General features: G+C 36.2%; 1 protein-coding gene across 3 annotated transcripts in view; it reads left to right on the top strand.

The window, feature by feature from the left end:
• Gxylt1 (glucoside xylosyltransferase 1) overlaps window positions 1–13,323 on the top strand; it is a 60,020-nt gene extending 46,697 nt beyond the window's left edge. For 2 of the 3 annotated variants that reach the window (XM_074083141.1, XM_074083143.1), the window contains one exon: window positions 8,094–13,323. In XM_074083141.1, the coding sequence (XP_073939242.1) occupies window positions 8,094–8,255 (162 nt within the window). In that variant the 3' untranslated portion in view covers window positions 8,256–13,323. Of the gene's footprint in view, window positions 1–5,908; window positions 6,057–8,093 lie in introns of all 3 variants that reach the window. The other variant, XM_074083142.1, reaches the window with a different exon arrangement.
• The last annotated feature ends 1,334 nt before the right edge of the window (window positions 13,324–14,657 follow it).

Below are 14,657 nucleotides of genomic sequence, written 5' to 3'. Positions count from 1 at the left end.
AAAATTTAGTGAGACCCCCATCTCAATCAATAAAAAGCTGAATGTGGTGGTATGCACCTGTCATCCCAGCTACGTGGCAAATATAAATGGGAGGATTGTGGTCCAGGCTGACCCAGACATAAATGTAAGACCCATCTTAAAAATAATGAAAGCAAAAAGAGCTGGGGTGTAACTCAGGCGATAGAGTACCTCGCTAGCAAGTGCAGAGATCTGAGTTCAAACCCCAGTACTGTCTCCTCCCAAAAAAGGAGAAAATAAAAGCAGCTTCATTCATTCCATTACCTTCCCTTCCCCCCAAAAAGTAGCCTCCTAAAAAAGGCTTGAGATTTATTTTTAGACTTCTCCTCTCTCTTTGCTGCCCTCAGGCGAGGGTGTGAACTCAGTACTGTGTTCAGAAGTTGCTTGAATTATTTTTTTTCCTCCCTTTCAGTATGGTTATTTTAATTTACTTGAAAGATGGTTGTATCCATGTGTTTTAATATAGTTTTAGGTTTTTTCCCTGTCCTTGTTTATATATATTTTTGATACGTGGAATATTAATATAGTCAAAAAGTCAAAACCATATAAGACCTTACTTAGATGTATCACTTATTCCCATCCCTTCCCATCAACCTCTCCCTCACCTGCATAGGTTTTCAGTGTTACAGTTTCCTGGCTTATCCATCCTGTGTTTCTGTTTGTAAAATGAACAAATAGGATATGTTTGTTTTGTAATTTTTCTTTACTTATACAAAGAATAGCATGCTGTATATATTCATTTGAGCTAGGTTTTTTTTAATGCTTAAAATATTCTGGAAGTGAGGCCATGCATGGTGGTGTATTCTTGTAATCCCAACTTCTTGGGAGGCGGAAATCAGGAGTATTACTGTTTGAAGCCACCGAAGGCAAAAAGTTAGTAAGACCCTATCCCAACATACTAGGCATGTTGGTTTATGTCTGTAATCCCAGTTATGCAGGAGGTGTTAAATATGAGGATCTTGGACTGAGACTGGCCTTAGATAAAAACACAAGATCTGACCTGCGAAAGTAACTAAAGCAAAACAGGACTGGAGGCATGGCTCAAGTGGTAGAGTGCCTTCCTAGAAAGTGCAGGGAGCCAAGTTCAAACCCTAATACTACCAAAAAAAGAAAAATGCATTATCTCTGTGTTAGGTACGTTTAAAAGTTGTCAGTATTTTGAATTATAATATAATGCAGCATTGCATAGCTTGCTGTATGTGTATCTGTATTTTGGGTTGTGAATCTTCAAGGTAAATTCCCTATAAGTGGGATTATTGTATTGAAGACATTGTCTGTTTCCCTCCATGTGGGCCATTTGCATTCCTGCCATGTGGGCAGCCTGCTGCCCAAACTTAATATATTATTAAGTTTTTAAATCTTGTCATTTTTATGGGTAAGAAATGGAATCTTGGTGTAGTATTAATTTCCATTTTGCTGAGTATGAATGAAGTTGAGTGTCTTTTTATGTATTTAAGAGCCTTTTTTACATCTTTTTTTGGGAAATGAATTTTCTTTTAACTCAACTTTTTTCTGTCTTTGTTCTGGGAGTTGAACCCAGGGCCTCAAATATACTAGGCAAGTGTTCTACCACTGAGCTATACACCTGTTTTTATTTATTTTTAATTTTTTTTATTTTGAGACAGCTTCTTGCTAAGTTTCCCAGGCTTGTCTCAAACTTGTAATCCTTCTGCCTTAACCTCTCAAGTAGCTGGGATAAAAAGGTGCCATCATATCCAGCTTTTGCCTGTTCTTTTGTAGATTTTTTAAAAACTTTATTAAAGCATATTTATACACTAGAATGCTGACCCATTTCCTGTGCATAATTCAATGGTTTTAGCATGTCTGCAGAATTGTTCAGCCATTTCCACGTAGAGGTTTTGGTTCTACCTCCCTTCAATTGCTAAAAGTTCTTTGTGTATTAATCTTTTGTTTATGACATATTATCATGAATATTTTCTCCAGTTTGACTTGTTTTATAGCATTTCATGCCACTCAAGAGTTTGCTTAAAAAATCTTATGTCATCATGTTTATCAGCATTTTTTTTTTTTTTTACCCAGTCATGTTTAAGAGAGCTTTTCCTAGCTACATTCAGCTTATAGAGTTAGGTATCAAGAGAATTTACCATGTATGACTTCATTTATTACATTCATATCTTTACTCTTATTTAGGATGAGGAGTGGATATCATTAGATCCTTTTCCAAATAGTTCCCCTGTTGTTTCAATGCCATTTATTTAAAAGTCTGTTGTCAATCCAAAGAGTTGGGATACTGACTTTATCATATGCTATAATTCCATTTGCTATTTCTAGAGTTTCTGTTTTGTTCCAGTGGTCTGCCCACTGTAAAAATTTTTTTAAAATTTTTACATTTGTTCACATGTGTATATATTGTTTGGGACACCTCCTCCCCACCGTCATACAATTTTAATAATAACAGCTTGGTGTTATGTTTTAATATCTGGTAGGACTAGTTCCCTCTTCATAATCTATCCTTTTCTATGGCTCCTTTGCTATTGTATATTTATTTTCCCACAAGTATCAACTTGTTTAATTTTGTAAAGAAGCTTGTTGATAATTTTACTGAGACCATATTAGCTCTATACATTAACTCATCGGGGACTACTGAAATTTTGTTGGTTGCTCTAGGTTGCATGTGGGTTATTCCCATCAACACTCATGTTTAATTTAATTGCCAATGTAATACTATTGAGAAGTAGTGGGACCAGTGAGGCCTTTTTAGGAAGAATCATAGGGACTTCACATTCACAAAGGAAATAATATAGTGCACTTTAATGTAGTTTAGTTATTGAGAGAGTGGGTTGTTATAAAAGTATCCTTGCCACCTCCTCCGGCCTGTCTTGCATGTGTGCCTGCTTGCTCTTCCACTTTTCTACCATGAGGCCCTCACCAAAGGCCTAGCAGATGCTCTAGTAATGCTCTTGGATTTCTAGAAGTGTAAGCTGAACAGACCACTTTTGTTTATAAATTGCCCAACTTCAGGTTTGATTACAGGAGCAGAAAATAGACAAGAAAGACAATGATGTTGATACATTCTAACCAAGAACAAGGACTGTCTTTCTGTTTGTCTTTTAGATGTTTTATGGTTTTCTTCTTACAAGTTTTGAGCATATCTTAAGTTTTTGGTTAACTGGCCTATTTGTTTATTTATTTGTTGCTTTTACAGATAGGGCTTTCTTTTTGTTTTGAGACATGGTCTCTATGTAGCACAGGCTGGCCTTAAACTGGTGATCCTCCTACCTCAGCCTTCCCAGTGCTGGGATTACAGTATGCACCACCACTCCCCAACTATTTGCTTTACAATGATTTTAGAAAAAAAAAAAAAGTTAATGCCCCCCCCCCCCTTTACCCTTGCCCTAATATCTGTTCTCCTCTCTTCTTGTTCTTTCAGTCTCATTCTGTGTAATCACTGTGGGTTGATAAGGGGAAATGATTATACTTCATATCTCTCGGTGGATACCTGAACCAGGTGTCTGTGAAGATGTTAGGGATCAAGATTTGGCACATCCAAGGCAGCTTCAGATTTATGCTGTTGCTGTCAGCTGTATCCCTCAATGGCGGCTAATTCACTACTACCCAGGGAACAGTACATGTGACTATTCAGTTCTCACCTAGATGTGCACTCTGTTCTGCTAAACTGCTTAATCTGACTAAATGGGGAAATAGAACATAAGTAAACTTACTGTTTAATGGTAGTGCTACTTTGGCCTAAGTGTGGCTTAGAAGAAGAGCTAATGATCCCTGTTTACTGGATTCTCATTATGTGTGAGTGACTGAAAACTTCTGGTATAGTGTGGCTTTATTGACAGCAGTAATGATAAAGAACTTAACTAGAGACTGCACTAGAATTGAGGAGGCCTGAACAGGAGTTATGTGAAGAGGGCACTGAAGAATAAGTAAGAATTTGCCAGATGAGCAGGTTAATCTGAACTGAGAGCAAGGTTCAAAGGCTGTGAAAAGATCCTTGGCCAGGCCAGACATAGAGTGGCAGATGAAGGTGGTGACTGGGACAAAGATAGGTAGTGCCATGACAACGTGATTGTACACTGTGATAAGGGATTGAACTTTTCTCCAAAGATCAGATTCTCAAACTCAGAAGTAGACAAAGTGTGCTAGTACCATTGTAGGCTGACATGTTTGAGAATTATTTGCTAAGTCCCTTGTCCTGTAAACTTGACACATAAAGTTACTAAAAAATCGGTTTATCGTGATGTAACTACACTCATGGAAAAATTATAAAATTTAATGTTGATTTTCTTTTTAATGTATCAGGCTCTGTATGCCTTCAGAAATTAATATATTTTAATATTGCTTTACTACGGGTTGTCAGAAGGCAATAAAAATGAAGAAACGTACTTTTGGGGATCTGAGACTGTAGGATAGAGAAAAGAAATACATTCCTACAAAAATGAGATTCTTTTGTTTCCTTTGAACAATTCAAAAAATCTGTTATTAGTGAATTAAATCTCCCTGGTTTTATTTGATTTAGTTCCTTTGGCTTATAATTATATGCCTTTTAAAATCTGAGTAATAGTTTTAAGTTGATTAATTGCACTTGATTTAAAAAAACATCTTCAGTTTTAAATGGTTTCAAATACTGAATTAATGATTTTTTGTGTTTGTTTTGGGTCTCTGTTAACTACAGTCTGTATCTATCCATTTTTCAACTTAATGAAGTTAATCAGTCTTCTATGATGCTTGTGGTTTGTGTTTTTATCTTCCCTTATCTATAATTCAGTGAGAAGTACAATTTTTTAAAGAATTGCATCAAGAAAAGGGTATTTGCAAGCTTCAAACAGAAACTTAGTCATAGCCATTGAATGCACTGAACAATATGATTTATAAAGGATGTGAACCATCTTTAAAATGTAAATACATAGCTGTGTCTGGCAGCAAATCATTTTTTAGAGTCCATACATAATTGTGAAATATTAGTTCAGTAGATAAAAATATTAAATTTTAAACTTTGCAAATTCAAAATAGGAACAAAACATTTTATGGCTCTATAAGGTATTTTCTGATTCATGTATTTCATTCTGAATTACTCTGTTTCCTTAGTGTTTCTGTATTATCTCTGATTTACTTCACACCCTGTTTATATTTGTGTAACTGTCCCTGTAAAGAAGTCTTGCATGTTTTCCCTTCCATTGTACCTCCTTGGATGTAGTTGACCCTCAGAATTTGTTGGATTTTGAACTGCTGTTCTTCTGTACTTTTCATGCATATTCAGTTCTTTTAAAACCCTTCACACTGCCTAATTGTGGTCATCACAGCCTCATGACTGACTGACTTCCTTTCAAATGACAGCCTTCTTTACTTCCTCAAAGTTTTTGTACTAGGTCCTACAACAGTGGAAGGAATGTTTTACTGTGTCGGGAGAGGAGCTAACATTTGATTTAAGCTGTGAGGATTATGAGTACCAGACTGACAGGAAAAGGCACGACAGGCATAGGACAGTGTGGAAAGAGGCCCGAAGTCAGGTGAAGGCACCTGCAGCCTCTGAGAAAGGGACACCTAGATGCAGGCTGTGTATGGGCTGTGCAGTCCTGCAGGCCCTACAGATTATGTGACTGCTAGAGTGCAGTATCTTTTGGGTGTATTTGTATAGAGGAATTTTTGATAACTTCTCCCTTGGGGTCAAATTGCTTTGTTATGTGGGGGGCTGAGGTAGGTCTAATTCTTGAGACGTTGTTTTTATCTCAGAAAATACACATCAAAAGACTTCTGTTTTTTCCCTAGTGAAGGAAAAACATGCTTTAGCCACAAACTGGGATTTAAATTTACATGAAAATGAATGAATTGCATCTCAAGTACTGCATAGTCCTGAGAATCAACATCTTTCACTGACTTCCTCTTATTCTTAAATACCTTTTATTTTATTATTGTATAGATTAAAAAGAAATTTCACTTCGGTCTTCCATTATCTGCCTCTAACACAGTCACTCCCATGCATTTTTTTATATACACTGACAGTATCACTTTTGACAAAATTTACCTTCTTCAACCTGGCAGCCACTTTTAACTCCAAACAATTTTAGGTAAGTACACGTCTGTGTGATAATATATCACTTTTCTCAGTTTTCCACTGTTGGTGGAACATCATCCTTCAAAAGAGATTTTGAAGGGTGAAAGCAGGGCTTTGTTTGCTCATTTGAGAGGAGTTGCTTTGTTGTAGTGGAGAGCTTGGACTTCTGGAACAAGGCTGCTGGGGCAGAATCCAGACTTAGCCACTTACCAGCTTTTAACTGGGAAAATTCTCACTCCTTGCCTTGGTTGCTTCATTGTGAAATGGAGATGAGAGATGAAGTTGGTGGGAATGATTTTATGAAGTTGTTAGGCTTAAATACATGAATATATATAAAACTCTTACAGTGGCACCTGGCATGTAGGAACCACTCCATGTGCTTTTACTGTTTTCATTACATGGTTCCTAGCTAAGCTTCCCCTCCTTTTAAATTAATTTTTTCACTTTCAGTATGTGATTAATTGTTTTCTTTTTTAAAAAAATCATTGCAAGAATGATGGCTTCACAGTTAATGCTCATAGTTTTTTTTTTTTGCTAAAGAGATACCAAGGGTTAGGTTCTCTTTGCATCTCTTCACTGATAAATGCATGTTATAAGTAAGCACATAAGTTCATATTGTTTCTTGGTAGTTTGACTGTGTCTTCCTGCAGACTCGCTAACTGCTTAGAGTAGAGCTTTCATTTCTTCAAGACCCTTGGGTGCTAGTGAACTTGGGAGTAGGGGGATAATCTCAGATCATTTGCACCTCTCACATTTCAAGTTCTGAATCTCTTGTGGTTCAGCATTTTTCACTGACTTCAAACTTTCATGTAAAGTGTTCTATTTTTAAGACTGATCTATCTTTCTTTTCTTTTTTTTTTCCACACAGCTAGTTAGCAGCCACCCTTCTAATTGTAAATACACCTAGTTGAAAACACTAAGTTAAAAATATGCCTGATTGAAAATGTTGAGATCGCAGATTATTTCTACTTAATTATTAGTACAGTGTTTCAAAATATATTCCCCAGGATATTTGTATATTTTGAAGTTAAAAAAAAAGAACCTGGTCAAAAATACATTTTGAAGTTATTGAGCCAATGAACATTGAAACATTGAACTGATACATGTTTTGATTTACTTTTTAGACATTTCCTATGCCACTCTGAATACTTCTGAAGAGTGTGTAATATTTAGCAGTTTTCAAAAGTATTTATTCTCAAGATCCTTTTGTTCAGTATGTTAGTCAGCTTTCTATTGTAGTAACAAAAGCCTGAGAAAGGGGAGCTCACAAAGAGGAAAGGTTTATTTTAACTCATGGTCTCATAAGTTTCAGTTCATAGTTGCTTGGCTCCATTGCCTTTGAACCTATTAGGAGGCAGAACATCTTGATGGAGCACATAGCAGAGGAAGCCGTTTACCTCATGGCAGTGAGGAAGGGGGAAAAAAAAAAAAGGAATAGGAATTGTGGTCCCAATATTCTCTCTAGGGCATGCCTCAGTGACTTAACTTCCTTCTACTACACCCCACCTCCTAAAGATCCCACCATCTCTCGCACATGGGATGGAACCAAGCCTTTGGGGACACTTCCTCAAACTATACTATGCGGACAGGGTTCTTTAGGAAATGCTCAACTGTGGTATCATACTGCACTGTTCCCACTCTGTGCCTCTGTCTCATTCCTTTTTAATTTAGCCTCAGCACTATTACCAGAGTGGTTTTTGGAAGGGGATATCTGGAAAATCCCCCACCCTCCCCCCATAATGAATCCAGCTTTCATATTGCAGATACCTTCAAGTGGGTTTGGTTTGAGTCTTTTCTGCCCTTGACATGAATTCTGCTTTCCTTATCCTCTGAAAAGCTTTCCCTGATTCCCCAGAGATTTGTTATCACTGTCTCCTTCTCTCATAGTTCTTTTTCTTTTCCCTCATAGTTGTTTAATTCATTGAAAATGTTTGTTAAGCACATATTTTTTGTGAGACATTAAATGGCAGTTGTTAATATTAACCTAATTGAAGTTGGAAAATAATTAAATTTTTATGCATATCTTTGCCTTTTAATTTTCTTTCTCTAGTGTTCTTTTGAAGATGACAATGTCCGTTCCCTATTAAAACCTTTAGAACTGGAGCTACAGAAAACAGTGCATACATACTGTGGAAAAATTTACAAAATATTTATCAAGCAACTAACAAAAAGCATAAGAGACCGTTATGACAGACCACCAAAGGAAAGGTGATTCTTGATGACTGCTGAATTGAATGGATAAAGCAGCAAAGTATCAGAGGATAAGCTTGAAGGAATACTCTTGGATGAAGTATTTAGGAAGGAATTATTTATCTCCAGAGTAATATTTTTTCCTGAAGAAGTTAAAAGAACAGTATATTCATGTAATGAAGAATAAATTAAAATCGTGGGCTCCAAAAAGAAGACATTTTTGTTCTCTTATGTTTTGTAACATTTCTTACTATCATTCCAGTGTTGATAAATATTTTTGAATGGTTCTATTGGCTGTTAATCTCAGTGAGTGAGAATGGTAGGGTGTATGGATGGAGAAAATGTACCTCATACACAGTGGAGACATTCAAACTGTGAGTATAGCAATAATCTATGTCAGCACTAACCTCACTTTAAATGTGTGAGAAAAAAGTTGTTTACAGGAGCAGAAAAGTTCTGTTTCTCAAGAAATGTGATGTAACCAATGTAACTATTGACAATCTGTGTGTATCCTTATACATTTCATCTCTGTTCTATATTTTTGTGACAATCATGTTTAAAATTATTTTTAGATTTTAAGCTGCACATTTAAAAACACTGAGCTATAATAGTAAGGGGAAAAATAATGAAAACAGAGAGTTTGTGTGTGTGTGTGTGTGTGTGTGTGTGTGTGTGTGTGTGTGTGTGTGTTTGAGAGAAAAATACAGTATTTTCATTTGTATGTGTTAAAGTGTCTTGCCAAAACTCAGCTCTAAGATATTTGGGGACATTTTTTAAAAAATCATTTTAAGTGAAAATTTCAGCTTTACTGGATGTTCTGGAAGCAAAATATATTATACTTGCAATAAAATGAGAACCTTAATAGTAATATTAATATGATGGTAGAAAATGCAATGGACCAAAATGTATAAGCTATATACTTCTGTGATCAGTAGTTTTAATGACAGTAGAGTAGGGGGGAAAGTGGTCCATTTAGATTTTTCTTCTACCTCAAAATGACTTTACAGTTTATTTTCAGAAAAGCAAATGTTTAGAACCTTTAAGTTAGGAAAAATGTTGGTGGATGATTTGGATTAGGAAGATTATTACATCTAATTATAGAAAAAGTAGTTTTAGGTTAATGTGGACATCTTCCTTTTTTGAATATCAGTGAAGACAGTTAATTTTTTTGCTCTGCTGTGGTTTGAGTTCAGGGCCTCACACTTGCTAGGCAGGCACTCTATACCACTTGAGTCACTCCACCAGCAATTTTTTTAAATCTTGAAGATGAGAAAAATATTTGTTTTGGCATTCTTGACCTGCTATCTAATATAGCTACAGATCTGAGTACTTAGCATGTACCATGCTAAGGCACTTATCTTGTCTTTCAAGTGTTGTGTGGTTATCTTCTTTTTTTGTTATATTTTAATGCTTAAATAGAGAAGGAAAAATCATGAAGGGAAGGAGATTTTAAAATGACACAAGTGAACTGGGGATATAGCTCAGTGCTAGAGTTGCTTGCCTAGCATGCGTGAGACCTTGGGCTCAAACCCTAGCACTGTAAAAAATAATAAGTAAAAATTGCACAAAGTAGAGAGCATAGTGCCATGGTTATCATCATCTAGATCCAACCCTCGCCATAAAGCATCACACCATATTTGCTCTGTTTATTCCTTTCTTGGTTGACTTAAAGAGAATCCAGGCATCATTTTACTTTACTACTGTGAGTGCTTTGCTCACTGCAATGACATCATTCCTAACAAAAGCAGCCCTTTGGCTTCATCTGATAGCCAGTCCTTAAGCAAATTTTCCTTCTTGTCTCAAATACGTCATTGTTTAGTTGGTTTATCAGAATCAGGGTGCAAATACAAGTCACGTGATGACTCTGTTTTTTAACAAGCTCCTTAGATTTTGATACCAGCTAGTTTGAAAACCACTGGAAATTATTTTGCCAACTTTAATGTGGAAGTTAGGATGCTAGAATTCTTGGCATAGTTGGTAAATCACAAATGTGATTTTCAAAATTAGAAGAAGCAATTGGAGTTCTTGACAAGATAAGAATTTATAATAGTTAAGTTCTGTGAGATTTAATTTTCTCAGTAAATGGAGACTCTCAGCCCATGGGCTCCGATATGGTTGATTGGGACTGTATAGGGTGTGGTCATAGTTTAGTCAACTAATCTGTATGCCACGGTCTCCTTTGTAGTGTGGCTTATTTACACTGCTCCACAGTTCCTATTGTAGATTAGTTGAAAAGTTCTTCATCTGGTCTATCCAACCTGATATAATTTTGCCATAAATTGGCTTATGGTAAAAAAAAGGTCTTTTTTTTTTAATACCTAATATGAATCGTATCAGAGAATGTCTATAATAGTTTTTAAATGAATTTTCTGAATTTCATCTTTAGACAATGTAATTGTTTTTGTTGAAAATTCAAGAAATGCAATTCTCAGAATTAATAGGGTTAAATTACAGAAAACATGTTGCATATTTTTCAGTATAAGTAGTCTTTTACAAAACACAGTGTACCTATGCAGTTTATATATATTACATTATGTATTCTCTGAGTTCATGTTAGAACAATTCTGACCTCAGAACCATCTCTGGGCTACAATTTTGCCAAAGTGGAAAGATACTAAAATGTAGTCAACTTTGATTTGTATAAAGTAGTCATCTTGAAAGGACTTGGAAAACCTTTAGAAAATATATTTTGTGATGTTTTAAGAAAGTACATACTTTTTTCCTTATGAAGAATAGTTCATGCTGTGTATCTTTGGACACATTAGAGCCTGAAACAATCATACTGCTTACTTATTGCTCTCTCAGCTAGCCTTCAGTTGCATGTTATTGGTGTAATGACAAAAGACCATATTGGACTAGGTCTGGATCACTTTCTGGGTTATGGGCCTCAGGTATGTCATTTAACTTTCTCTGTGCCTTAGGTTTTTAAGTACAATCAGTATGCCTTTCAAACCTCACAAGAAGACGAGATTCAGAAGAGATAATTTTTTGCAAAGTGTTCTGTGAGGCTCATTATGCCACGCTTATGTTGCCGTGGAGGTTCTGTTTTGCCTTGGAGAGGTCAATTTCCTTAGGCTGAATGCTTTCTGACATAAATCTCAGTGTGTATTTGCTTACATTATGTAAGGAGGACTTTTTAAGGAAGAGAAGGTAGAGAAGAAAAGAATGGTGTACATGAATAATTAAAGAAGGAAAAGAGGAAGTGAGAAAGGGAGCGGAAAGAGAAGGGAACAGGAGAGAGTGGTGAAAGGTAAGAGTATGAGAAAAGATGGAATGAAAGTGAGAAAATCAAGAAGTAGAGATGGAGAGAAATGGTATGTAAACTTTTTTTTTTCACTTGTGCCCCTCTGCTGCTGTCTGTTTGCTTTAGTCCATTTTACAGGGTCAGGAAAGGTGCTGGCTACCATGAGAGTGGGCAGCAGAACCAGGTTTATTTGTTGATACTAGATATGTTTCTTCGTTACACTATGATCATTTAGTACTAATGTTCCAACATTTTATCTTTTACTGAATACCATATATGAGCTGAGACATGTGGAAACTCAAACATTTTATTTCAGTTTTGCCCTTTAAGCCATCCCAAATGTTGGATTAGGTAAAACCAACCACATATCCCCAAGGGACACTGGGGTGTGGCAGACTTCATTGAAAGGTGGGGGTGCAATATGTCAGGTATGACGCCAGTTATCCACTTATTAAATGCAATTTCAAGTGTCTTAAAGTAATAATTGCCTTATTGCATTTTAATATTTAATAGTAGTAGATAAAAAATGATTTGTACTATAGAAGTTATCTTTCATACATTGCCAAAGCAACCCTTTTTGCCTGTTAAAGTCTGGCTGAATCGTTCTGGTGTTTTGTTGTTTCGTAATTCACTGAACACAAAACTTTGTTTTCAAAATTGAGTTATATAAATTTAAGACAAGTATAAGAGCTCTTAGAAGATTTAAGAAAGCCAGGTGTGGTGGTCCTTGCTTGTAATCCCAGCACTTGGGAGGCTGAAGCAGTAGGATTTCGAGTTCAAGGCTAGCCTGGACCACATGGCAAGATCCTGTCTTGGAAAGCCAAAACAAACTAATAAGAAAGAAAATCTAAAAATGTGTGTGTTGTTATTCTAATATTTAACAATTGTAGAATTATGAGGAAAAACATAGAATAGCATATTGGTCTAGGCAATTTTTAATTGATTGCAAATCAGTGTCATACTTTCGGAAAATTTGTGACCTCTTTGCTAATAATTCCAACTGTCTTTAGAATTTCTATAAACTTAATTTTCAAATGAGAGAGCCTTTGCATAGAATTTCTCTCACCACTAGTACTGTGAACACTATTTGGAGGATCTGTGATCAGACATTTTGCTATCAAACATAGAACTGATGAAGAGGCTTTGGTTTAATTTGTATTTGCAGTTGGAATGGGTAAGCACTTTACACATACAGCACACCATAGTAACCCTTCAAATTGAGAAGCAATTTAAGAGAATGCAACAGTGTATCTACCATTCAAAAAGGAAATTGACTATAGTTGTTTTTAACCTTTATATGAAATCTCTTCAGGAAATGCTGGAATATTATTTTTGTTGTGCAAAAATAATCAGGGCTTATAATATTGCTGTAGAATATGTCATTTATTCAGAATTTAGCAGAACATGCTGCATTGTTCATTGTTGTCAACATTTGGGACCTGGACCAGTGGTTTTTGATGGTTGCTGTAGCAGAAGATCTGTGAAGGAGATGGTGGAAATCAGAAACTGGAAAAAGTTGTGGGCATTTTGCTTTTTCATACATTTTGAGTAGCAGTTGTTGTGAAGATGCAGGAAGGCACCATTGTGTACTGTGATACATAGAGGTTACCCACTTAAACTGCTTTTGACCATAAAATATTTTGGATTTAGAATAATGTGAATATCTTCCTTCAATTTTTTTTATAATTTGAAAGTTATTAAAGGAGTATAAAATTATAGATGTGGGTTTAACACAAGTGGAAATGTGCTTTGTTCTGTGTGGAGGGGTTCAGCTCATCTTTTTCTTGAGAAACTATTGCTGTTACTAAATAAACATGTACTCCAATAAATGTTTAATTTTTTCAAATCATGTGTCTGAATTATTTTAGTAGTCAAACAGTTTTAGGGGCTCAGACCCCAGCACCAAAAACAAAACAAAACAAAGAACAGTTTTATGATCTTTAGGTTGGGGTGCTTCATAACCAGTAGTCTAGGTAGAGAGAGGGCAGTTCTCTGACTGGCTGATTCAGCAGCAGAGCATCAAGAACACAGGCACCTTTTTTTTGTCTCTCCCTGCCATTCTCACCATGTGAGTGTGGTTGCCCCTCTGAGTTCCAATGTGACAGCAGATGTTCCAGTTGGCAGATGACAACCAGAGGGTGAAATTTATGTCATTTATATAAGAAGGCTTCACTTGCCCTCATAGTTATAGCAGTGCTACCTGATCATGTTCCAAAGGTTGAGGCTTTGCTCCTAGCCTTAAAAATGGCCTTCCCTTAAGGAATGGCTGCTTGGAGGAAGAGGAACAATATCAGATTTATGGGCAAAATTGGGATAGGAGAGAAGGGAGATTGGGAGATAGCTATTGAGTAGGCAACAGACCATATACCTTAATTTACTGACAAGCATTTGCTTTAATTTCAAGGGGGTGCCAAATTTCAAAATTAGTCCTTTCTGTGCCAAGGAATAATCCTGTTTTAAAAAATACAATGTTATGATCTAATAGTTTTAGTTCTATATATTTTATTATATAGTAGGGGTTAGGAGGTCACAATCATAATGTAAAGGGTTTTGAAAGATTGTTGAGGTGATAATGGCTTCTGAGCAGAGTTTAAAAGTTTTTCAGCTATGGTTGCCAGAGTTCAAGCATGTAATCCTAGGTACTTGAGAGGCCAAGATCCCGAAAGATTGTGGTTCAAGGCCAGTTCAGGCAAAACTTTTCGTTCGTGAGATTCTCAACTGAAAAAAGCCAGGTATAGTGGTGTGTGCCTGTTATCCTAACTGTGGTGAAAAGCATAAAATAAGATGGTGGTCAAGACTAGCCTGAGCAAAAAGTAAGATCCTACCTCAGAATTAAACAGCTTAAGAACAGCTGTGGATGTGGCCCAAGTGGTAGAACCCCTTCTAGTAAGCCCCAAATACAAGCCCCAGTACTGCCAACATCAAAAGTTCCTTTAAATTGGAAAGTATTTCCAAGTAGTCTTTATCATGTTTTAAATTATTTGTAAGCTGGATACTGGTGGTTCGTGCCTGTAATCCTACCTGCTCAGGAGGAAGAGATGAGGAGGATTGTGGTTCGAAGCCAGCCTAGGCAAATAGTTCATGCAACCCTATTTTGAAAAAACCCTTTACAAAAAAGGGCTGGTAGAGTTGCTCAAGGTGTAGGCCCTGACTTCAAACCCCACTACTGCAAAAAAAAAA

The sequence above is a fragment of the Castor canadensis genome, chromosome 8 (genome assembly GCF_047511655.1).
Source record: "Castor canadensis chromosome 8, mCasCan1.hap1v2, whole genome shotgun sequence".
In the NCBI taxonomy this organism is placed as follows: Eukaryota; Metazoa; Chordata; class Mammalia; order Rodentia; family Castoridae; genus Castor; species Castor canadensis.
This window is presented reverse-complemented; position numbering and strand designations above follow the sequence as displayed.